This window comes from Elephas maximus, chromosome 12, assembly GCF_024166365.1.
Source record: "Elephas maximus indicus isolate mEleMax1 chromosome 12, mEleMax1 primary haplotype, whole genome shotgun sequence".
Classification (NCBI taxonomy): Eukaryota; Metazoa; Chordata; class Mammalia; order Proboscidea; family Elephantidae; genus Elephas; species Elephas maximus.
Window position 1 is genome coordinate 88699775 of NC_064830.1, and position 23960 is coordinate 88723734.

The window sequence follows — 23960 nt, forward strand, 5'->3', positions numbered from 1 at the left end:
ACCATGTAAGAAGCAGTCTTTTACCGGTATAAACTTATTTTGTGAGTTCAAATGTATCATTAGCTTTTACGATAAAAAAAAATAATTATAAGAACAACAGTTTTGTCCTAGAGATGGGGTCAGCTGAAGCCCCTCAAAACCTCAGATTTGCCTCACACACACCCAGTGTCTGCTGAATCCCTGAATTAGCTCCTGAAAGTGATTTGAAAGCCGTTGACCTGATCAGCCCACTTTTCCAACAGCCCCTACTGAGCAGATGGGTGTACTGAGGCCCAGAGCGAGGAGGGGGCTCCAAACAAGGCAGGCAGCAGAGCAGGTGTTGGGCCTGGAGGGGAGGGACACATGGCTCCCTGGTTGGGAGTAGAAAGACCAGGGAGAAGGAAGGTGGGGTGGACATTTGTTGATTTCCACAGCCAATAGCCCTGATTTATGTGGAAGAAGATGCCGTTGTGGGGTATTAGAGGGCTCTGGACCCCACGTCCCTTGTGGAGAGAACCCCCTCCTCAACCCCTAGGCAGCCTGAGTGTAGGTGTGGGGCCTGGGCTAGGCCAAGGGCAAGATGCAGATAGCAAAGAGGGAGGGTCAGTTAGGAGTCAACCCCAGTGGCCTGAAGGCAGGACTGGGGTGGGGTGTCTGGGGCACAGCAGCAGCTGCTACCTGAGATCAGGACCATCCTTTTGCTTCCAGCAGGTTCTCCAAAGCCCACTCTCCTGTGACGCTCTGTGCTTGGGTCTACTTCCTGTGCATCTCTCTGGCATCAAATAGCCCCAGTTGGTTTCTGTTGGTCACTACCAGGAACTCTGAAGGATTCAGAGGGTGCCCCAGACTCCATCAACTCTGCAGTCATTTCTACAGTCCCTGCTGATGGCTGCTGAGGTCCCAGCTCTGCCACTGGCTGACCGTGTGGCCTTGGGCAGGCAATCGAGGGCTCTGCCAGACTGGGAGTAGGACGTAACAGAGCCAGAAACAGGCCCTCAGTCACCAAGTGTTCCAGATTCTTCTGAATGCACTTTCATGACTTTTGCCACACCCATAAACTGCCTATACCCAATTGCCTTATAATTTCTCTTAAAATAACTTCCTTTTAAAACTTACATTGATTTAAAAGGCAACTATATGTCCCACTGCTAAGTGGAAAACCAATGTTGCTTGCTCTTAAAAAAAAAGGAAACACTAAATAATAAAGCCAACAAAAATTAAAATTAATTACTTAATTTTATAGAGCTGCCTGCTCAGGGCACTGAGCTGAGGGACTTTCTCCCTCTGTGGAAAAAGGGAGGTTAGTAAATGTCCGGGTTGTTGAAAACAGCACCCCAAAAAAGACTTTCTCCATCACTGCTATCAGAGTTGAGAAGAAAATGACTTTCTCTCCTGAGCTATATGGCCTCTTTTTTAGCAAGAACTGGTCTAACTGGATCAGTAGAGGCTTGCAGTATTCCCTCGAGATTCCTAGCTGTGTGACTTTAGGCAGTTCACTCAACTACTCTGTGCCTCAGTTTCTGAATCGGAGGCCCAGGGCGAGGAAGGAGCTCCAGGCTCTAAGAATTAATAACAGTACTGACCCCACAGGGTTGTGCGAGGGTTAAAGCAGTAAATATTTGAACAAGGCCTGTCACAGAGTAATTACTACCAAGGCCATCTAACTGATGGGATGACTGGGATGCGCTCAAGAGCACTGAGGACTCCCCTCCCCTCCTCTCAGCCCTTGCTAGCCCGCTGGGGTGCACCTCTCCCTCCTGTGTCACCTTCACCCTGCCTTACTGAGCCCCCACCCTGGCCAGGCTGCTTTATACCATTCTCACGCCAACCCATTGAGTGCAGCGGGTTCATCAGGCCCAGTTCACAGAGGTTAGAACTGAGGCCTGAAGAGGTGGTGTGATTCCTCCACCTGTCTGTCTCTGTCTGTATCAGGTTGGGGGCAGGGAACACTGTGGATTCTGGGCTGCCCCCACCCCCACCCGCCCCCACCACGCATTATCTCTGGGCTAGGCGGCAGCAGCTGAGCCTCCCGGTATCTCTCTGATCCCCTGAATTTCCGGTTCCCCAAAGACAACTCAGGATGTGGGGAGGGAGGGGCAGGGAGAGGAGGAGGGAGACAAAGAACAGGAGAGAGATCTCAGAAAGAGAGCTCGAGACTGGCGAGACAGAATATCCATGACAGAGACCGAGACACAAGCAGAGGGCCAAAGAGACAGAGACAGACAAGGAGACGCAGACAAAGAGCGAGGCACAGACAGAGGCAGACAGACAGAAAGACAAAGAAAGAGAGAGCAGCAGAGGCAAAAACAAAGAGACAGACAGACCTGTGGAGACAGAAACAGAGACAGTCAGAAAGGAGAGGGGTGATCCAGAGACTCGCGGAGAGAGAAAGGGAGATAGGAGGAAGAGAGACACAGGCTGAAAATGAGGCAAAAATGAAAGCAGCAAGTGGGGTGGGGAGTGGGGGAGCCAGAGTCAGGGCTTGGGGTGTAGGTGTTAGAGAAGGGGGAGCCGGAAATAGAAAGAAAATTGGTGATTTTGAGAGCCAGGTGGGAGACTTTGAGATGTCCTCAGAGGCCCACCCAGGTACACCAGGAGGCAGACAGATCCTGAGGGTGCAGCCAGAAGGGCCCTGAGGGGGAGGAGGCCAAAGCTCCAGGAGTCCTCCCAGCCCCCACAGCACAGATGCCCTCAGGCATTAGCCCACTGGGCTCACGGAACCCTGTATCTCCAAGCCCAGGGACTCCCTGAGGCCTGCCGCAGAGCCAGCAGCCCCATGAAAAGGCCTCAGGGAGCTTCACTCTGAATGGCCTGAGCTGTCCACCTCCCTCAGGTACAGAGGTGGAGAGAGAGGCCAGCGGGCAGGCGCTCCCGTGGGATGGGACCAAGGAAGGAAGCACTCAGGAGCAGGGGCTGCCTTGGACTGCTAAGGCGGGAGAGCAACTGCCCTGCTTGGTCTGGCTACTTGCCCTGGCCAAGCCTCAGTCTCCTCATTTACAAAGGGGTGATAACGAGAAGAATTTACTCAAGAGTCATAGCAAGGGCCGAATTCAAGTGTGTGGCGCCATGCATAGCACATGGTTAAGTGCCTGGAAATGGCCGCCCTTGTTCATGCAGGTCGATGCTCCCACAGCATCCTGTCTGTATGAGTCAGGATGCTTTCATTTGCAAATGACAGAAACCCAGCTGCAGCTGGGTCAAGCTAAAGAAGAGTGTTAACTAACTCATGTAACTAACAGTTCAGAGGTGAATCCGGTTTCCGGAACAAGTGGATCCAGGACCTCAGGCCGCATTCTCAGCAACCTGTCTCCTTCCATCTCCAGCTGCCTCCTCTTTCAGGCAGTCGTCCTCCTTCACATTGTAGACCCTGGCAGCACCAGACCCACATCCTCCCTTCTAATGGTCCCAGCAGAAATACAGAGCCCCATTCCCAGGAGTTCTGGCAAAAATTCCTGTGCAAAGAATTCACTCTCTGAAATTTTCCTTTTCTTCTTTTTCTACCGATTACTAACCAGTACACAGCCTCCCACTCCCCCACCCAAAGTAGGCTGCAGTTTCACAGTGGTTTAGCAGCTTCTGTAACTTTGGAATTTGCTGTGTGACCTCAGGGAAATCACTTAGCCTCTCTGATCCTGTTTTCTTTTCTACAAAATGGGGTTCCTCATACCTAATGGACAGGGGTGTGAAATAATGTCTGGCACACAGCAGGTGTAGAATGAGTGCCACCCAGTAACCATCCCCCCCTTCTACCAGTGATAGCCCCTAATTTGCCTTGGGTACCTCCTTTATTTTCAGTCTCTTAGAGTCAGGGGTGGAGCACATGGCACACACCTAAGCCGATCAGCACATGGTGTTTTCCTGTCCAGTGACTGATTCAGGTGAGACGTGCACCCCAAGCTAGTCCGCTGGAGTAACTTTAGGGCTTTTGCTGGAAATACTTGGACATTTTGTCCCCCAGGATGGGACTCTGGAAGGATGTGGTCCCTGGAGCTGCCAGAGCCATCTCATGACCACAAAGGGAAAGAATGTATGGACTGGAGTCAACACAGAAAGGAGAGCTGAGCGCTGGAGAAAAGCTGGGAGTTGGTGATAATCCAGGCACACCTGAACATTTCCAACCTCCTCGCCAACAAGAGAACTTGTTCTCTCACTTTCAAGGACATCCTTTGGGGTGAGGGGCCCAGGTTTTAGTCTAACATCCTCAAAAGTCCTCAAGGTCCCACAGATGTTTAGTGGTATTGTTGGGACTAAAAGTTATGCCTCCTGATGTGCATTCCAGTGTTCTTGACACCAAGCACGTTGTCTTAGTTAGTCAGTGCTGTTATAACAGAATTACCACAAGTGGGTGGCTTTTACAAAGAGAAATTTATTCTCTCATGGTCTAGGAGGCTACAAATTTAAATTCAGGATACCAGCTCCAGGGGAAGACCTTCGCTCTCTGTCAGCTCTAGGGGAAGGTCCTTGTCATCAATCCTCCCCTGGTGTTTCTCAGCACAGGAACCCTGGGTCCAAAGGACACACTTCACTCCCAACTCTTCTTTCTTGGTGGTAGGAGGTCCCTCTCCTCTCTGCTCGGTTGTCTTTTTTATATCTCAAAAGACGTTGACTCAAGATACAACCTAATCCTGTAGATTGAGTCCTGCTTCATTAACATAACTGCCTTTAATTCTGCCTTATTAGCATCATAGAGGTTAGGGTTTACAACACATAGGATAATCACATCAGATCACAAAATGGAGGACAACCACGTACTACTGGAAATCATGGCCTCACCAAGTCAACACATATTTTTGAGGGATACAATTCAATCCATAACACAGAAAGGCTTCTCTTTGGAATGATTGCTTGTCAGCCATGAGGCTAATAAAATCAAATAAATAAAACAGAAGTAAAGGAAGTCTGGAAAGATTTGCCTGAGGGAATTGAGGAGAGAGAAGGACAATGGGAGGGAATTAGGGAGCTGTGGGGGTAGACCTCATGATGCAGTGCTTAAGAGCTCACCTGCTAACAGGTCAGCAGCTCAAATCCACCAGCCGCTCTTCGGAAACCCTGTGGGACAGCTCTACTCCGTCCTAGAAGGTCACTATGAGACAAAATCGGCTCTATAGCAATAGGGTTTTTTTCAGGTTGCCTGCAGTGACGGGGAAGATGGAGGAAATGGTCATCCAGGCGTCTCCCAGCAGGAAAGGAGGAGGTGGTGGGTGAGAGAAAAAGTGGGCCTGGCAGTTTCTCATATTGGCCACCAGGGTATCATCACCAGGCAGGATGGCTTGATTGTGGTTGGGGTTTGGTGGAAATGTCATTTAGGAATCTTTTTGTTGCAAGTGACAGAAAGCCTGACTCCATCTGGTCCAAGAAACGGAAGAAGAGAAAGAAGGAAAGGAAGAGGGGAAGGGAGGGAGGAAGGAGGAAAGGGATTGACTGGCTCATGTTACAGAAGAGTCAAGGAATAATGGCTTTGGACACATTGGATCCAGGTGCTTCAGACGTGCCATCAGGACTCAGCTTTTCTATTCCCATTCCTGCTGACTCTGCTTGCCTCTGGTGCCTTTATTCTCAGGCAGACTCTCTACAAGTGGACGCCTGCAAGAGCCCAGGCTATGTCTTACCAGCTCGGCAGTGCCAGTCAATAAAGAGCTTCTCTTTCCCATTGGCTTCATCAAAAATCTCAGGAATGTGTCTCATTGGCCGAATTGGGTCATGGGCCCCTGTATCAAGCAATTATTGTGGCCAGGGGTGGATGTAATGATCAGCCAGTCCTGGGTCACATGCCCATCTCACAAGTAGTCCCACTCGAGTCACCTGAACTGCAAATGGGGGCAGGGTGCTCCCCCAAAGGTAATCCAGATGGCATCATTGGGAGAAGGAGGAATGGAGGCTAGCAGGCAAAAATAAAAGATATCCTCTCCAGATGTTAAAAGTGATCGGCAAAATGCTAATAAGAACTTTTTCTTAAAGGCCCTGAAGTCAAATCAATTTGGGAAATGCTAGTTAAGCAAAGATATTATCACAGGACTTCTTGGAGCCTTTAATACATGCATGCATATTGTGACTATGCAAGAATACACTGGAGAATGCAGCTCTCCCCCAAATTCTTCTGACCACAAAGTCCTTTCTCGTGAAGCTTCTCACATGACTCACAGGGCACACAATGCATTTTGGGAAGAACTGCACTAAACCCCAGCAAAAGCCAGAGCTACTGTGTCACTGTTGACACCTTACCCAGTTCAGTGTACACTGCCTGGCTCAGCTGCCAGCAACTGGCTCCCTTTGCCTGAGGGATGGCTCTGGCCACTGGAGCCCACTGTGCCCATATGAGTGCAGGCCAGAGGTTTTAGAGAACTAACACCCCAGGGAACAGCCCTCAACCAGTGACTAACAGAAGCAGATGTATAAATGCCCCGGCTCCCTCACATGCCTAGTGCTCCAGGCTGGTGGATAACTCACATGCCTGTGCTCCAGGCTGGTTCCCAGAGTTCCCCTGCAAGTCTGAGCTCCAGTTGCCCACAGTGGTCATTGGCTTTATAATGCCTTCATTGGCTGTCTTCTCTCCTGTCTCACTTTCCTGCTCTCCTTTCTGGGACCATCTCCCAAATAAACTACTTACACTAAAGCCCTTACCTCAAGGTCTGCTTCTGGGAGAACCCACATCAAGAGAACTGTTACCTCCTGATGGCTTTAAAAGCACTCAGATGTCTCTGTCAGCAATTGCAGAAACTCCCTTTCTCTCTCATTTATCATTAAACCTACCTTTCCCCCAACAACAAAATTCAAGAATAATCTATTTCTGCTTCCTAGGTTTCATTGGCAGGGATTCTCCCAACTGGCCAACTCAATGTACCAAGAAACTCCAGAACCAGCCCCGCAGACCTCATTGGATTGGCTCTGCTCTCTCTGTTCCACCTGGTCCATCGAACTGATGGAAGCAAAGCCACACCCCCTCGCTTGGTCCAAGAAACACTAATGGGAAACTGCTCTTGGTGCTTCATCAAATTCCCCTACCACTGTCACCATCTACCAAGGCAAGGACCAGAGTCACCCTGGACCCTTCCCATTCCCCACAGCCATAGCCAACCCATGACTGCATCCCATTTTTTTTTTTACCTCCCAAACACCTCCTAATTCTACACCTCTGTCCATCCCCCCTGCCACGTCTTTGGCCGCCCCACCGTTTTTCAGTTAGATTTCGCCAACAACCTCCTCAGTAGTCTTCCTGCCTCTTGTTTAACTGCCCTCACAAGAGGTCAACCAAGCCATACATTTTTGCTAACACACCAACCTGATCGTGTTGTCCTCAGCTCCAAACCCTCCAGAGGCCGCCCACAGGGCTCAAGACAAAGTTCTCACTCCCCACTCTTCGTTATTATGAAATGAATCAGACATGCACTTAAAGAATAATACATCAAACACTCACATACCCCACCCTGCTTAAGAATAAGACATTACAAATATCACTGAAGCCTGCCTTGAACTTGGCCACAACATCATTCCTCACCCCCCACTTCACGCTACCACTGTCCTGAATTCCTCATTCCTCCTACCTATCTTGATACTCTTCCACATATGTGTATCCCCAAACAGTACATATCATTTTGACACGTTTGTAACTTCACAAAAGCACTTGCTTTCCTTTTTTCACCCCACATTACGTTGATGAATTTCATCAATGTTGGAGGGTGTTGCTCCGATTCACTCATTTTTATCTGCTGTCGAGTATCATTGTGTGAGCATACTACAGTTTGTTGATTGCTGATGGGCATGTGTCCAGGTGTGGGCCATCGCAAGGGTGCCCTAAACCTTCTCATACTCGCCTCCTGGAGCCGTGGGGTAGGATTTGTCAGGGTTTATACCCAGGAACTTGCTAAGTCAAAGGAAATACGCACCTTCAGCTTTGCTATACGTTGCTAGATTATTCTCCATAGTGGTCCTACCAACATATCTTGTTGGTGAACAATTCTGTGTCCCTCAGCCCAGGGACTAAGACACCTCTGCCCCTATTTCCTCCAAATAAAATTATTTAACTCCACCTGTTTATGTCCAACCTGTCCAGCTCCCTTCCCAAGCCCTTACTCCCCCATCTTCTCCCATCGGGGTTCTTATAAGCTCCCCCGTGCAGGACAGTGGCGTTTTGTAGGGTAACCAGAAAGAGGAGGTGATTCGAGGCCAAAAGCTGCTGATCTAGTCCCAGACTTGCCTCTTTAGTTGTGTGCCTTTGGACAAGTCACTTCACTTCTCTGAGCCTTTTTACCCTCACATGCAAAATGGAGATGACAGTAACTGACAATAGGCTTGTCAAGATGATTACATAAGCATGTAAATGCAGTAGGTGCTCTACAAGGAGAAGCTGTTGTTAACACCTTTGGAGTCCACAGAGGACTGCCAACAACTTTATGTATCAATCAGGACTACTTTGGTTGTATGTGACAGAAACCACACGTCAAGTCAGTTGAAGAAAATGGTAATTTATTGGGCCATGTAACTGGGAAGTCTTGGTTGGGGGACAGGTCTCATTTCAGGTGAGACTGGACCCATGAGTTCTAATGACACTACCAGGAACCTGGCCCTGTCCATCTCTCTAGGCCATGCTGCCCTCTACATTAGCTTTACTGGGGTGAGATAAATAAATAAATAAGAGCTTCTCCTCATCACCTCCTGCCCAAATCTCAAGGCTGCTTTTCATTGGCCCAGCTTGCGTCACATGCCCATACCTGAACCAATCATGATGACCAGGAGAAAGGACGGTGATGATGGTCCAGGTCTGGGTCATGTGCTCACCCTGAGGTAGGAGGTAGTCAACAATCTCTAAAACCACATGGGATGAGATTGGGGAAGGAGTGGATCCCAGAGGAAAACTGAGGTGAATCTCCCAAAATAAGGGGAAATGAATCCTGGCCAGGTAAAAACGACATTAAGAATCTGCATTTTAACAAGATCTCCAGGTGATCTGTCTGCACATCAAAATTTTGAAAGTGCCACCGTCTATATTAATGCTGTGGTTAAGCATTTGGCTGCTAACCAAAAGGTTGGGAGCTCAAACCAAACCAGCAACTCTGTGGGAGAAAGACCTGGCGATCTGCTCTCATAAGATTACAGCCTAGAAAATCCTATGGGGCAGTTCTACTCTGTCACACAGGTTGCTACGAGTTGGAATCAACCCGAGAGCCGACTAACAACATTTAACGTTTTAGACAATTTTGTAGGTTCTGTTTTAATGAAAAATCACAAAAGGTAAGAACTACCAAAGCCCTTGGAGGTCTCCTGGTCCACCCCCTTGTTTTAAAAAAGGAGAAACTGAGGACCAGTGGAGAAGGAACTCGCTCTGGCCAGCCACTCCCACCCAGGGCCGTCCTCCACATCCCACTCTCCCGCCTGCTCAGCAATCATCTTGCCTGCCATGTCTGTTTCTCATGGGGAATGCAAAAGTGCCAGCCTGCCCTAGTCATCATCTATCCTCAGTCATACAATACCTGGCCAGGCCCCTCAGAAGCACTGAGCCCTTGTGGAGAAGGATGGAGACACACAGACCGAACAGACCGACAGAAACACACACACATTCACACACACGCAGATCTATCCAGACAGCCTCTGACTCACAGATTCACACAGACACACGTAGACACTCAGCACACCCCACCCTTAGCCACCAGGCCCACCAAAGCCAAGAGAGCTACAGACCACACCAGCCTTTATTCTATGTCAAAGAGTAGGGCTGGGGCTAGGGTAGTCCATTCTCAGGCTGCGTCAGAAGGTGCAGAGTGTTGGGGGAACACAAGCTGGACCCCAAAGTGACAATAAGTTAGGGGGAAATTCTCAGGCTGATATCAGGCTGGAACGAAGGCATAGCCAAGGCGCCCAGAGCCACTTCCGGCTGCCCAGCTCTGCCATCCCACAAGGCTGGCTCCAGGCAGACTCGCCTTACCTGAAACACCACAGGGCAGGGGTAAGGGTGTAGGTAATGGGCTCAAGGGTCAGCAGGGGTCAGAAGACGCCCCCAGAGTCAGAGAGGATAGGCCTGAGATGGAGGGGAGGGTTGGAAAGGGGTTCTTGAGGGCAGGGCCAGGGATGGGAGGGGCTCTCACCAGGTCCTCAGTTAAGCTTTTATAGATTCTCATAGTCTGGAGCTCCTTCCTCTTCTTCTTCTTCTTCCTCCGCCTCCTGGGAACTTGCGGTGGCTGTGAGGGGAAGAGACGTTGGTCTCCGGCTCGAAAGCTGTCCCCCCACAGTAGCCCCCCCAGCTCCTGCCCCATCCCCCCAGCACGCACCAGGCTCAGTCTTGGCCGTAGGCTGCAGCTCCTGGGACACATTCACATACTCCCGGCTTCCGTCTATGGGGACAGGTCAGAACAAGTGACAGCCACACCGAAAGGGAAGGCAGGCCACGTGGAGGGCAAGAGAGCAGGGGGACAAGACAGACAGAGGGATGGGAGCCAGGCTGAGGGGGTAAGATCATACCTGGGGTGGGGTCACCCGTACTGAGGGCAAGGGGACAGGTGCACAGGCCATACTAAGGGCCAGGGTGGGGGCACACTGATGGTGAGGGGTCGGGGATTAAGTCACACTGAAGGGGGTAGCCACACCGAGTGAGTGGTCCAGCCACGCTGAAGATGAGGGGTGGGGGAACAGGTCATACTGCAGGACGAAGGGGTGAAGGAGAGAAGGTGGGCCCTGAGAGGGAGCCAGGGAAGCCATCACTCACCCAGAGATGCTTCGGCACTCTCTTCACTCTCGGGAACGTTCACGTAATCTTCGCCTGACTCCACTATAGGAAAACCATCAGAGCCCACCCCACCCCCAACACTGTTACCCAGAGACCCTCAAACATAGATTCCCAGAACCTCCAGCGCAGACACCCAGAGTTCCAACAGAACCATCTGAGACTCCCAAGCAGAGATCCAAGGCCATCCCCATAGCCAGTCCCAGAGAGACACAGAAAGGGCCTCTCTGCACAGATGACATCTGGACAAGAGACAGTGGCCTGGATGAAAACAAAGGTCATGGCAGTGAGAGAAGTAGGTCTCCTCAACCAATGCTGACTAGAATGAATGAAATGGTGGGGAGAGCAGGAGGCTTACGGACCCTGGCCTGACCCCTGGGTTGGGGCACAGAAATGAAGAGCAGCTTAGAGTGGAGCGAAGTTGGCAGTGTGTGTGGAGGGGGGTGACATGCTTGGTTCTGGCTGTGCCAAGTCCGAGGGGCCTGTGGCTCCCACTCATCAACCAGGCTCACCTCAAATGTCACCTGCTCAGACAGCCCACCTTGGCCCTGCCTGCCCAGCCACTGCCCATCCCACTCCCCCATCTCAGTCCCTTCGTAGCACTTATCACCACGACATCATTTTGTTCTTTTGTTGACTTATTTCCCCCATTGAGGACATGGACAAGCCAGGCTTTGGAGTCAGACTACCCAGGTTCAAATCCCAGCTCCAACACTGAGTAACCTGAGACAAGTGACCTAACCTCTCTGTGCCTCAGTTTTCTCATCTGTAAAACAGGGCGAATAACAGGGTTATCATGAAGATTAAAGCAGTGAACGTTAGGACAGGGCTGAGTGCTGAGTAAGTGCTGCCAACTGTCTGTGAACTAAATAAACCCTGCCATCACGCAGATGAGAACACTGAGGCACAGGGTGAGGAGGGTCAGTTTCAAGAGCATCTGGGAGATGTGGGGTTTAATAAGTTGCTACACATAAAACTCTACGTAGTAAACTAGTAACTTGTTGCCATTTTGATTCATGGCGGCCCCATGTATGTCAGAGAAGAACTGTGCTCCACAGGGTTTTCGTGACTGTGACCCTTCAGAAACAGATCACCAGGCCTTCCTTCCAAAGCCCTCAATAACTATTAGCTATTTTTACCGTTGCAGCCTACCTAGTTAACTGTTATACGCCTACGATTAGCCCAGTGGAGGCAGATGGATAGATGAAAAGAAGCAACTGGACAGAGAATGTGGAGGCTCAGGAGAGAGGTGGCAAATTGGCATGTGGATACGATAGTCCAGGGCAAGTGTAGAGAGAGAAGAGTAACAAAAAACTGACGATCTTCAGACATTGAGGAAAGCCTCCAACATGCAGGATGAGACCAAAATGAAGATGGAGAAAACCAAACCCATTGTCGTCGAGTCAATTCTGACTGAAGAGCAACTCAGAAGAAACTGAGACAGTGCCGTAAGCAGAAGAAAACGTCAAAGAAAAAAAAAGGACAATTATAATTAATATGTTTAGAGATTTACAAGACAATATTGCCTCCATGAAACAGAAACAGGAGGCTATAAAAAAGGAACAACGACCAAGAAAGTGCTTTGGATAGCAGAAACAAAATACCAGTAGAAGGGCTGGAAAAAGGAAGTTAAAATCTCCCAGACAATAAAACAAAAAGACAAAGAGATAGGAAGGAGGGGAGAGAAGGTAGGAAAATGAGAAGATCAGAGCAGAAAGCCCAGTATCTGAAGGACAAGAGTTCTAGAAAGGGAGAAAAGACAAAACCAAGGGGTAGAGGTAGAAATCAACAAAGAAATAATAGAAGAGAGAAGACTGGAGGGGGCCAGCCACACATAAGCTGTAAGAGAGGAAGAGGAATGGTCAGGACCACCAACTCACTGGAGAAAGCACTGTCTCGGAGGCCTGAGTTGTTGGGCACAGGAGCTGGTGGGACAGCAGTGCTGGTGGCTGGGGTGCTGTCGGGAAGCACCACCCTGAGGCGGAAGGAAAATGGCGGGTAAGCAAGAATACCCCAGACTCAGCCCCCATCTCCCACCCAGCCACTCACAAGTAGCCCTCGTTGTGATAGTCTTCCTCATCCTCGTCTTCGTCTGTGTCCTCACAGGCTGGCTCTGGGGGTGACACAGGTGTCAGCACAGCCCAGGACAGGTCCCAGCCTCCCCACCCAGCCAGGGAACCTCAGGTCCCAGACGCACCCTCATTCTCGTAGCTCGCCACACTGTTGGCTTCAGAGAGGGAGCAAGAGAGAAACTGAGTCAGCTCAGGCTAGGCCTGTCCTCTGCCCAGCCCTGGCCCCCCAAACCCCTTCTCCACACTTACCGCCATCTGAGTCCTGCCGGGAAGATGGCATCCGGTGGGAGCCCCCGGGGGGCTGTGGGGATCTCCTGGGAGTCAAAGGATAGGGGTCATGCCTAGGAAAGGGACCTGGGGGCAAGGGGGTTTGCAACAGGAAAAGAGGCCCCCAATTTGGGGGGTGGTGAGAGGGCAGAGAATGGGAGCTGGGGGAGAGGTGGTTCAGGGGCTACTCACGGGATGGGGAGCAGGTCTGGCTGGCTCAGGGGTGGGTAAGACGTAACGGGTGGGTAGGAGTTGGCAGGTGGCCAGGGGGCGAGAGTGTCTGAGGATAGGACCAAGCTGAAGGAATGACTGCGGTCATCATGCTCCCTACCCTCACCCAGGCCTTGAAGGGCAGACTAAGACCCCAGAAGCTCCTGTGCCCAGACAGGCCTGAGGGCTTCCCGTCTCCCTCCCCATCCCCAGCTCATGCCACGGTGCAAGACACAGACCCAGATGGGCAGCCCCAGCAGAGACCTCCACAAAGGCACACTCTTGCTCACACACAGGGACCTTCATCCCTCCACCCAAAGGTCCCATGTACTCACGAGGCCGCTTGACCACTATGTTACTTGGGTACAGACTGCCAGGAGAGACATAGCTTGGGAATGGGGCCATGAGAGCCCCTGCCCAGCCCCTGAGGCCCAGCCTGCTGCAGGGTAGTAAGGGGGACCCACAGGGTAGACAAGGGGAGACTCACCTATCTGAGGAAGCACTGTCATACGAGCCTGGGGAAGAGAAGGCCGGTAAGGCAGGAAAAGGGGTACTGGTGGGGTGTTAGAGAGGGCTAGAGTCTGGGGGCTTGCAGAGTCTCTGGGTGCAGAAGCAAATTGGGGTGGGGGGTGGGGTGAGGATCTCTGTGTTCAAGCAGCCAGTGCCCCCGCTAGCTCCCCACTCACCTGGCAGCTCGCGGCAGCGCAGACATAGGGCCAGCAGCAGCACAGCTAAGAGGGGCAGCAGCAGGAGCTCCAGCACAGTGGAGACCACGACCGCCGTCTCCATCTGTGGAGAGGGGTTGGAGCAGGCCTGGTTGCCCCCTGAAGGCCCTCAAGAGCAGAGCTGCAGCAGGGCTTGGACTGGGTCCAGCAGGGTACCAGGCTGGGGAGCCTGCTGGGGCGGCAGCTGTGCCCTCCTGGGGGCTCCCTCCCCTGGCGGGGCTGCGAGGGGGTCACCCCTGGCTCTGCAAGACCACCGGCCCCAAGTCGGTCAGGCCAGAGCCTGGGCTGGGATCCGGGGCCCCAGCCACCCCCTGCATCGTCCCTGCGCCCGTCGTACCTGTGCCTCAGCTCCGCACCGCCTCTCCTTGGGCACCCACCCGCCCGCCTGCAGCAGGAAGCTGTGGTGAGCACCGGGTGAGGGCAGGAAATCATCGGCTCCTCAGCCGGCTGCACCCGCCCCTTCCCACCCCCACCCACCAGCAGGGAGCGGGAGAAGGCCCTCATGAAGGGTCTGCCTTCCCCCAGGAGGGGGGCAACGCAGGCTGATGGGAGGAGGAAGACCCCTGCCAGGCGGCCAGGAACCTGGTCTCCGCGTATCCATGGGCTGGAGAAGGCAGCCGGGAAGGAGGCTCTGAGGCTGGGAATTTGAAGGGCATAGGGCAGTGCCCACCCCCACCTCACCCCAGCCTGCCCGCCAGAGGGGCAGGATCTGGGGGGGAACATAGGCGTGACTCATGGTCACATCGAGCCAGCTCACTTGGAGGAGAGCAGTCCCCTCTCCTTCACCCGGCCAGAGCACAGGGACTTGCCAACAACCTCACAGGAGTGACCCAACCATCCCAGGAGCCCTGGGTTGGGGAGGCGGCAGCCCTGCATAGCCAGAGGTCACAAGAACCCACAGAAAGACTCCAGCAGGCACTTGAGGTCTGGCTACAAATTTTATTCAGTTACAAATAGCACCGAGCCCCTGGGACTGCCCCAGTGGAAGGGATCCCCTGGGCCCCCACCTTCCCCAGCCCCACTGGGCTGCCCTTTAGTGTCTGGAAGCTGGAACACGGCCCAGGGCCCTCCTGGGAGCTGGGCCAGGCCAAGGCTTTGGGCCTGGGCCCCACCTGAGGTGGGGCTGGGACCAGGAGTGACAGGTATGCAGATAGGTGAGCAATGTCCCCTCAGATGAGCACACTGGACACAGGGACCCGAGTGGAGCGGCCTCGCTGGGGCACCACGATACGGTCATCTGTTGGCCCTGCCTCACGCAACACACCTGGAGGGAGAGAAGGGTCAGAGCCAGGGCTGGAGGGACAGACACAAAACTAGGGGTCGGGGAACAAACAAGCAGTAGAAGTGGATGGGGCAGCAGCCGGAGAGCCAGGGTTGTGGACACGGACAGACATCAGCCTGTTAGACAGACAGACCCAGAGCTGAACGAGGGGAGAGATGCCAGGTACACAGGACTGGGCAGACAGATGGACAGACAGACAGGTAGGCAGAGTCGTGAAGTCAGGTAGGGAGCTACAGACAAAAGGAGGTCCCGACTGACCCTGCACGTGGAGCTGGGCCCGCCGACGGTCGCCCTCGATGAAGATGGCGGTGCCCAAGAAGGCCGCACCACCCAGTGCCCCAATGAAGGCGCAGAGCATGAGCGAGAACTGCAGGGCCCGGAACTCGGACAGGAAGGAGGGGGGCCAGCTCTGGCGGAGGCGGTCAGAGATCTGGGGGGAGAGGACAGTGAGCCATCAGAGGCGAGGAACACCAGCAGAGACCTAGAAAGGAGGTGGGAGAGGGAGCCCCTGGACTCTGGAAAAGGAAAACGGAGCCTGGGAAAGGGAAGAAAGTTTGTAGCACCCGGGACAGGCCCCCAGCCTTCCTGCTGGAGATCTTTGAAGATGAGATCCTTTTGGTCTAGCTGAGGCTCCAAGCTGAGGAGTGCCTGGCCAGTGGACATGGAACTTAACTGGTGCTGGTCCTGGGAATGAAGGGCCCCCTGACGCCCACAGGTCCAGCCAAGGGACAGTGCTCACCAGGCCAATGAGGTAGGGGCTCCCAGCGTCACCCAGCAGGTGGGACAGCACAATCTGAAAGGCCTCCGCAGTGGACCGTCGCGTGGGGATCACCACATACTAGGGGCAGGAGGAGGAGGGTTCAGTGGGCAGGCTCCCCCAGGAGAAACAGGAGGCAGAGGATGAGGACAGGGCCAGGGCTCAGCTAGGCAGGGGTCAGAGGTAACCCCTGGCTCAGAGATGTGACTGAGGTCCAGGCCACAGGTCAGGGCCAGGATTACAGGTCCATCTGGAGCTGGATTCCAGAGTCAGTCTGGGGTGGGTTTTGAAGAAAGGATAAAAAGCCTCCTGACCCAATCCCTGCTCCCATCAGCCTCTGGGCTAACCCTGGAGCTCCTAGCTACTCACCAGCAGAATGTCAGCCACAATGGCCCAGTTCATGGACAGCAGTGTCTCCCCAATAAAGATGAAAATCTGGGGGAAGGAGAGATCTCGCCATCACAAGAACAAACACACAGAGTGATTACCATGTACCAGGCTCATCTATTAACTCATTTCCTCCTCACAACACCCCTGGAAGCCAGGTGCTACCATTACGCCCACTTTACAGATAAGGAAACGGAGCACAGAGAGGTTAAGTCACCAATGTCACACAGCTGGGAAGGAGCAGAGCTAGGATTCAAAGCCGGGCATTCCCACTCCAGAGTCTGCTCTTAACCACTATGCTGGCTGACCCTCGGCCTGCCCCAGCATACCATTCCTCCACCCCAGACCCAGAACACATCCTTGACACCTGTTGGCTACTCACGTAAGTGGCCACGATGCTACCACGGGCACAGGCGAGGGACAGGAAGAGGAAGGGTGCGGAGCCCAGGAGGCCAGCAGCACAGACCAGTGGGTCAGCCCGGGGGTTGGAGCGGCGGAGGCGGCGGCTGATCTCCACGCCCAGGCCCACACCCAGGATGCCAGTCAGGCAGGTGATGAGCCCGAAGATGAGGCTAGGGGACAGGATAGGGGCATGTGGCCTAGTTCCTTTGCCTACAAAGCCCCCCAGCCTCGCTCCCAAGGCCTGGAGAGGAAGATGCTCCATCCCAGCTGCCCGCACCACTCCCGTCTATCCAGGCCCAGGCCCTGTGGTTCACAAAGCCCCAAGAGGAAGGCGTATTTCACATTATCAGCCATTTCACAGACTCAGAGAGAGGAGGTAGCTTGTGGAGTCAGGATTCAAACTCTTTACCCGAGTCTGAAAGCAGCCTCTCTTCACTCCACCCCTGCCACCTGCAGGCCATCCAGCCCAGTCTCATCTGCGCACCTGTCAGAGGAGGAGCAAGAGTCTCCAGGAAGGCAGGGTGGGGTCTCCCCCAGGACCACACGGGAACGCAGCAGGAATGCAGGAGCCCACAAAGCCAGAGAGCCCGTGACAAAGGCCACAGCAGTGAAGCCAAGGGACGACAGGACGAAACTGGGACTGCAGACGGGAGGGAAGGAGGAGGTCAGCCTTCACCAAGAGGTCAGGGCAGAGGACCGTTGTTCTCCCTTCCTGGCATGACTTGGTAAGGTCAGCACACTACATGTGGAGGCTCCTGGCCTGGCTCCTGGGCCTGTAATTCAAGCAGCTGCCACAAGGGGGCAGTGCTGGTGGAATCCCTGGCCTTGGGGAATGGCCAAACAAACCAAAGCCAAACCCAGTGCCGTCGAGTCGATTCTGACTCACAGCGACCCTATAGGACAGAGCAGAACTGCCCCATAGTTTCCAAGGAGCACCTGGTGGATTCGAACTGCTAACCTTTCGGTTAGCAGCCGTAGCACTTAACCACTACACCACCAGGGTTTCCTGGGGAATGGCCAGCTGACAGAACAGAAAACAAGGACCATGCCCACTCAAACAAGATGTTCAGGGCCTCCCTCAGGGCCTTAGCTGTTGGACTAGGACGGGACTAAACTCACTTTCTTGCCAGAGCCCTCAGATCTGCCCACCAGGAGGTGGTGCTCAGGGGTGGTGAGTCCGAGTGGCGTTCCACAGCTCCCCTTGGTGGCTCCCGTACTACCAGGACGAGCAGCAGGACAGCCACCACTCCTAGACCTGGCGTCACCTAGGGAAAGAGTGCACTTCATGACAGGCCCTGGCAGGGACAGACTCAAACGCTGGGACTGGGGAGAGAGAGGGCATGTATAGACAACTGGGGCCCCAAGGAAGCTGAACCTGTAATTGGGAGTGGGGGGAGGCTGTCACTAGGGACCCACCCTGTTTCTGCAAGCTTAACTTTTGTTCCCTCTGTGGTAACAGCACCCTAATCTTTTTGGGGGGAACCATCCTCCCCTTCTCTCAATCCACGTAATTCAAATAGGGCTGGACATGTAACCCAGGCTTGGCCATGTGACCCACACTGATCTAACCAGACACCAATCCACGACAACCACTCAAGATTCCAGAGTACCGAGGTTTCTAAACAGTAAGGTGCTAGTTTGGAGCTTTCACTGGCTTGAGAATCAAGTGACCAGAGAGGAGAGGAAAGCTGAGAACAAGATGATCAAAGTCCCATGACAATGGGAGGGCTGGAGCCAGGTCTATGTGCAGCTCCGCCTGGGACTTTCCGTTATGAGTGCCAATACAGTCCCTTCTTTAGGCTTACAGCTTTACAGTGGGCTCTGTCATCTGCAACCAAGAGTTCTTCCTGGCCTCGTGGTGAGGGCAGCCAGGTTTCACTGCCTCACCAAGGGGGTATGTAAGGGTAGGAAATGGGGACCAGCGAGAATGGCGCTGACCCTCCCCAGGCAATCAATGATCAGACTTACCCTCAGAGCCCAGTGCCAGTCCCCAGCCACATCCTTCACTTTGGAGCCTGCAATGTAGCCCAGACCACTGGGGATGGAGGGGACAGGGGGAGAGCCAGTCAGTCATCCCTCCTATTCCAGGCCCTCTGCCCCACCAGGCCCAAGGCCCACTCACCTGCCCACAGGGATGGCAAAGTAGAACACGCTGAGCATCCGACTCCGCTGGTCTGCCACGAAGAGGTCAGCAATGAGCGTGGGCGCGATGGTGGAGTAACTGGCCTCCCCGACCCCCACCAGGCCCCGGGTCAGGAGGAGCAGCCAGAAACGCTGGGGAATGAGACAAGGGAGGTAGCAGCCCGCCCTGAAGCCAGCCTCCCAGCCTACCTCACTGGCTGGCTCTAGAGAGGCCGTGGGGATGGCGGGAGAGGCCTGGCTTTAGGATCAGACAGACCTGGGCTTGAATCCTGGCTCCACCACTTACTTACTAGCTGTGACTCTGGGAAAGTAATTTAACCTCTCTGAGCCTCAGTTTCCTCATCTGCAAAAATGGAATAATAATACCTTGCTCACAGAACTGCTGGGAGGATTGGAAAAAAAAAAAAGGTCTACTTATTACTCTGCACCTAGTAGGTACAAAATAAATCTTACTTTCTGTTATCCCACCCCATCTGAGACACCCCAACAGTGAATTAGGATCGTGGATAAGGGCTCGTTTGTCTACCAAAGACACCTGGAATAAGACCAGTGTGTAACCACCCAAGGGAAGTGTGTAGCGCCAGGGCTGAGGACACAGTTCCAGGTCAGGGAGTGAGAGCAGATGGAGAAAACTTTACCGGGAGCAAAGAAACAACAGCCAGGAAAGCAGGAAGCCAGTGTGGGGTCAGAAGTTAGAAAAAGCTTCAGGAAGAAAGAAGTGGGTCAACCGAGCAAGAGGCTACAAGCAGGTTGAGCAAGAAGAGGAGTAGGAGGCCGGAGCTGCACTTAGCAACCAGGAGGTCACTGCTGGCTTTGGCCAAGAACAGCTTCAATGGAGCAGTCGGGCAGAAGTCAGCCAGCAACGCTTCAGGGGTGAGCGGGAGTGAGAACATGCAGGCAGAGTGAAGAACTTTCCCTGGCTGCCCCTGCACCCAGAGTGGTGCTCAGCACGAGGAAGTCTGACACGGAGAGGAGGAGGGAGAAGGGGAGGGTGGCCCAGGAAGATTCTGTCCGCGGTAAGAAATGCGAATGTTCAAGTGTGGCGTGGAGGCAGGCAATGGTCAGGGGGAGAGGGAATGATGAACAAAAGAAGGTTCTAAAAGAAAAGGGGAGAGGACGGGGTGAGCAGATAAACTCAGGCAAGGAGCAGGAATAAGAAGGCACAGACTAAGGAAACTGCAGAAGTTCCCGAGACCCAGACTCCAAGGAGCAGCAGCAAAGAGATGGCAGAGTGGGGGGAGGAGGGGTCGCTAGAATCAGGGGCCAGCTTGGGGCCTCACCTCTCTGGGGATGAAGGATGATCCCAGTGTCACCAGGGACCAGAAGGCAATGCCCCCGCACATGAGATACTTCCGATTGTACCTGTCACCCAGGTAGCCAAATACAGGTGCCAACACCATGTAACTGGAGATGAACACTGCAGGGAAGCAGAGAGTCAAAGTCCAGCCCCCGACCCCTGCCCAGACCCCCAGCTCTGGGAGCACAAGGAGGGCCAGGGATGACCAAGTAAGAGATCCCCGACCTTTCTCCCACCAAGAGTTCACCCTATTGCAGCCCTGAAACCCATCAGAGCTTCCTGCCAAGGAGACTGTCCAGTCCCAGCTCCAACATCTTCCCAAACTTTCCACTGTAGAATGGATGGTCCAGCTGACTTGCCACTTCCCTCCACCCAAACTCTGTACCATGGCTCACAACGCCCATCTGCCCAGCCCCTACCTACCTCCCCAACCTCATGCCTCGCCAGTTACTGTCCCTCCTACTCTCTGTACCCCAATGGCCTTCATTCTGTCCCTACAACTTCCCAAGCTCAATAGCACCTTAGGGCTTTTGGCACCTGCTGTCCCCTCTATGTGGAATATTCTCTCCTCTCTTCTGAGTTTCATAGGGCTTAGCTCCTTCAGGTTCCAGCTCAGATACATCCCCAGACCACCACACACCTTTCCCCTAGCTATCTATTGCGTTTATGCCATTTTCTTCTGTATAACACTTATCCCTATGGAAAATTATCTCATTTATTAGTTTACATTTTTATTGACTGTTGCCTCCTCATACACAGTGGAATTCCGGCTCCATGAAAGCCCAGACTGCCTATACTGGCCATGACTGTGTTTCCATCACTTAATACAGAGCCTAGCACTAAACTGTTGTTCAATAAAAAATTGTTGAATGAAAAAGTGAATAAACGGGGCTGCCTAAAATGATTTACTTCTTATAACTCAACAAGCCTTCAAAAGTTGGAAACCTTGACCTATGAGCCCATTCTCCTTCCTCCAGACTTCACCTTAAATACTTCTAGTTCCTTACTGGGCTGAAGTGGAGAAAAGACCACCACAAAACTGGTTTCAAATTTCGGTCTGCCTCTAACTTGTTATGTAACTCTGGGCAAGTCTTAACTCTTTTCTAAGCCTCCCTCTGGAGGGGTTTCCTTCCTCTATAAAGCAAGGATAATAACACCTATCCCTTGGGCCGATGAAAGGTTTAGAAAACAATGGGCATAAAAGATCTCAGCAAAGTCCTGCAGATGTTATCACCACTTCCTCCAGGATCTGAAACACTGTAGGTGCTTAAGACACGTTTGAGAAATGAATGAAGGAGGGAATGAAGGGAAAAACGACTTGGCCCCACCTGTGCCTCTCCTGCAAGTCCCAAAGCTCTGAACAAGTAAAACTTACCTCTCCCCATTCCAGGCACTCTCTCCTGCCATTATTTATTGAGTGCCCATCACATGCCAAGCACTGTGCTAGGCACTTCACACACTTTACCTCATTTAGTCCTCATATCAGCTCTATAAAGTGAACTGTGTTATCGGGAGTACCATCTTACGGAGAAGGAAAAGTGAGGCTTAGAGAGGTTGAGTGCCTTGCCCAGCATCACACATTAAGTGGAAAAGCTGAAATTTAAAACCAGGTCTATCTTAATCATTATACTAACTCCCTCTTTAAATGTGGTGTTCCAACTGAACAGGACAGTGCCAGAGCAGGATCGAGGCCAACACCTCCCCTAGTTCTGGCCTCTGTTGTCATCTGTGGTGGAGTGGATTCTGACTCACAGCAACCATATAGAACAGAGCTGAACTGCCCCCATAGGGTCTCCCTTGGAGGCATCAGTGTGTTAGAATCACCAACCTTTCCACCACTGCACCAGGGCTCCTTCTCTGGCCACTTACTGTAGTACCCGTTGCCTCGGATTTTGACTCATAGCGATTCTGGCCACTAGACCTCCATTAACGGGGCCCCAGGCATGCCAGCATGTGGCCCCAACTAGGGCAGAGAAAGTAGAAGAGCTGCTGTGTGCCCAGGAGGGGCCCCTACTCACCGGTCTGGATAAGGCCGGAACTACCATCTCCGATGTCAAAGAACTGCTCGATGTCAGGAAGGACGCCTGGGAAGGAGAAGATTCAGGATGGGCCAAGCGAGACAGCCCCACCCTCGGAACCCGCTCCCTTCCCCTCGCCTGTCTTCCTCTCTGAAGCCAGTACCAGCCACTGTGAAGCGATCCATGTAGTTGAGAAGATTAATGTAGCACAGCACGGCCACTATGAGAACCGAATGGCCCGAAGACAAGCCCGTGATGCGCTGCAGTCCCTCTGGGTCCGGGACCTCAGGCTCCCCGGACTTCGGGGCCCCCATGGACCCCGATAACCCCGAGGTGCCAGGCACTGGTCCGTCGTCCGTGTCATCCGCCTGGCTGAGGAAGGGCGTGGTGTCGGGCCCGGCCATGGTCCCCGGGGGCCGCGCCCGCCCGCGCTCCGGTTATCACCGATGATCCCACCTGCGAGGGGAGGAGGCTGCAGAAAAGAGGATGGAGGAAACCCAGGCGAGGAAAGTGCGCCCAGAGGAGGAAGAGCTTGCCCGGGGACACAGTGCACAGCTGAGAAGAGATCCGGACCCTGTCATGCCTCCCCGTCCCGGCAGACACACCGCGCGGGGGGACAGCACGGAATTCAGACGATGCCGGTGGCAGGAGCGGGTTGAGCAGGGCCCTACTCCCCCACCCAGGCTGAGGCTGCCCCTCACCCTAGTTGGGAGCGTTCTACACTCGCCGCAGCTCAGCCCCTGCGCTGCACCACGGCCACCGCCATGCTGCCTTAGAGCAGGTCATGTGACTCTGGGGCCCGAGTGGAGGAAGCCACCGCGTACCAGCCCCCGACACGTGACCGCCAGCCCGACTACGGAAGCTGCCACGGAAAGTTTATCGCGTCTCTTCGGCTTCGCCCCGGCTCCGGTGGCACTGGACTGACGAGTCGGTCGCCACGGTAACCGGGGACCCAGCTCCCACACGTCGCGTCCCCCGGCGTTTCAGCTGGCTGGGCGGCCATGGCAAAGCGCCGGCTCTGTTCCCGCCGAAATCTCCAACCTAAAGGGTGCCTCTGTGAATTGGTGAAGTCACTTAACCCTTCTGACTCAGTTTCCTTATCTGTAACACCCCGCTTGGCCGACTTCCTCAGGATAACCCAAAAAACCAAACCCACTGGCGTCGAGTCTATTCCGACTCATAGCGACCCTATGGGACACAGTAGTATTTCCCCGTAGAGTTTCCAAGGGGCGCCTAGGCGGATTCGAACTGCCAACCTCGTGGTTAACAGCCGTAGCCCTTAACGACTACACCACCAGGGTTTCCAAGTAGAATGGCCCGTAAGGTTTCAAAGGAGTGGCTGGTAGATTTGAACCGCTGACCTTTTGGTTAGTAGCTGTCGTTTTTAACCACTGCGCCACCAGGGCAGGATAGAACCAGATAATGGAATCTGATAGGGTTTTAGAAATACTCATCTCTAGAAATGCCAGTGAACAGTTCTAGCTGTAGGTTAATTGTTCTGTCTTCCTCATTGCCTGGTTTGCGACCTCACACATGCTCAGTAAACGTTTGTTGAATGACCCCGGTCCTGGCCTCACTCTCTCCCACCGTTCGGATTCCCCAGCCCAGCTAACGTTCACCCCCGAGCCTTCACTGTAGATACTCAAATAGATACTGAAGAAGGACCGGTCCACAGAACCCCATCTGCGCCCTCTGGAGCAGGTTTTTC

General features: G+C 53.4%; 2 protein-coding genes across 8 annotated transcripts; both read right to left on the bottom strand.

Annotated features, from left to right (window-relative positions):
• Positions 1-9653: 9653 nt before the first annotated feature.
• On the bottom strand, positions 9654-14295 carry LAT (linker for activation of T cells). 2 transcript variants are annotated; one of them, XM_049903975.1, is made up of 12 exons: positions 13929-14295; positions 13730-13757; positions 13578-13612; positions 13225-13312; positions 13015-13079; positions 12891-12920; positions 12743-12806; positions 12574-12668; positions 10676-10738; positions 10242-10304; positions 10059-10151; positions 9654-9898 (listed from the first exon to the last, which is right to left on the bottom strand). In XM_049903975.1, the coding sequence occupies exons 1-11, from the start codon at positions 14029-14031 to the stop codon at positions 10078-10080; spliced, it is 708 nt and encodes a 235-aa protein (XP_049759932.1). In that variant the 5' UTR covers positions 14032-14295; the 3' UTR covers positions 9654-9898; positions 10059-10077. The 2 variants fall into 2 exon arrangements, with proteins under 2 accessions (XP_049759932.1, XP_049759933.1); XM_049903976.1 differs by lacking the exons at positions 9654-9898; positions 10059-10151; positions 10242-10304; positions 10676-10738 and adding an exon at positions 10747-10954.
• Positions 14296-14873: 578 nt separating this feature from the next.
• SPNS1 (SPNS lysolipid transporter 1, lysophospholipid) lies at positions 14874-23050 on the bottom strand. 6 transcript variants are annotated; one of them, XM_049903960.1, is made up of 13 exons: positions 22709-23050; positions 22416-22624; positions 22253-22318; positions 20218-20354; positions 18918-19069; positions 18764-18830; positions 17915-18060; positions 17280-17435; positions 16776-16965; positions 16376-16441; positions 15989-16087; positions 15508-15679; positions 14874-15231 (listed from the first exon to the last, which is right to left on the bottom strand). In XM_049903960.1, exons 1-13 carry the CDS (start codon positions 22831-22833, stop codon positions 15137-15139), a joined length of 1680 nt encoding a protein of 559 aa, XP_049759917.1. In that variant the 5' UTR covers positions 22834-23050; the 3' UTR covers positions 14874-15136. The 6 variants fall into 6 exon arrangements, with proteins under 6 accessions (XP_049759917.1, XP_049759920.1, XP_049759921.1 ...); XM_049903963.1 differs by having other exon boundaries at positions 22416-22708; positions 22954-23048; XM_049903964.1 differs by having other exon boundaries at positions 22416-22620; positions 22954-23036.
• Positions 23051-23960: the final 910 nt, after the last annotated feature.

What these genes read in the sequence shown, in the direction of transcription:
- SPNS1 (XM_049903960.1), bottom strand. Translation starts at nt 22,833, where the DNA reads ATGACAGGGTCCGGATCTCTTCTCAGCTGTGCACTGTGTCCCCGGGCA. An exon ending in CTGAGGGCTCTGGCAAGAAA is followed by an intron (nt 17,436 to 17,914) that starts GTGAGTTTAGTC and finishes TCCCGTCTGCAG; the next exon opens with TCCCAGTTTCGTCCTGTCGT. An exon ending in GGCCCAGCTCCACGTGCAGG is followed by an intron (nt 15,232 to 15,507) that starts GTCAGTCGGGAC and finishes CTCTCCCTCCAG; the next exon opens with GTGTGTTGCGTGAGGCAGGG.
- LAT (XM_049903975.1), bottom strand. Translation starts at nt 14,031, where the DNA reads ATGGAGACGGCGGTCGTGGTCTCCACTGTGCTGGAGCTCCTGCTGCTG. An exon ending in GCGCTGCCGCGAGCTGCCAG is followed by an intron (nt 13,758 to 13,928) that starts GTGAGTGGGGAG and finishes TCTCTTCCCCAG; the next exon opens with GCTCGTATGACAGTGCTTCC. An exon ending in GAGTGCCGAAGCATCTCTGG is followed by an intron (nt 10,305 to 10,675) that starts GTGAGTGATGGC and finishes CTGTCCCCATAG; the next exon opens with ACGGAAGCCGGGAGTATGTG.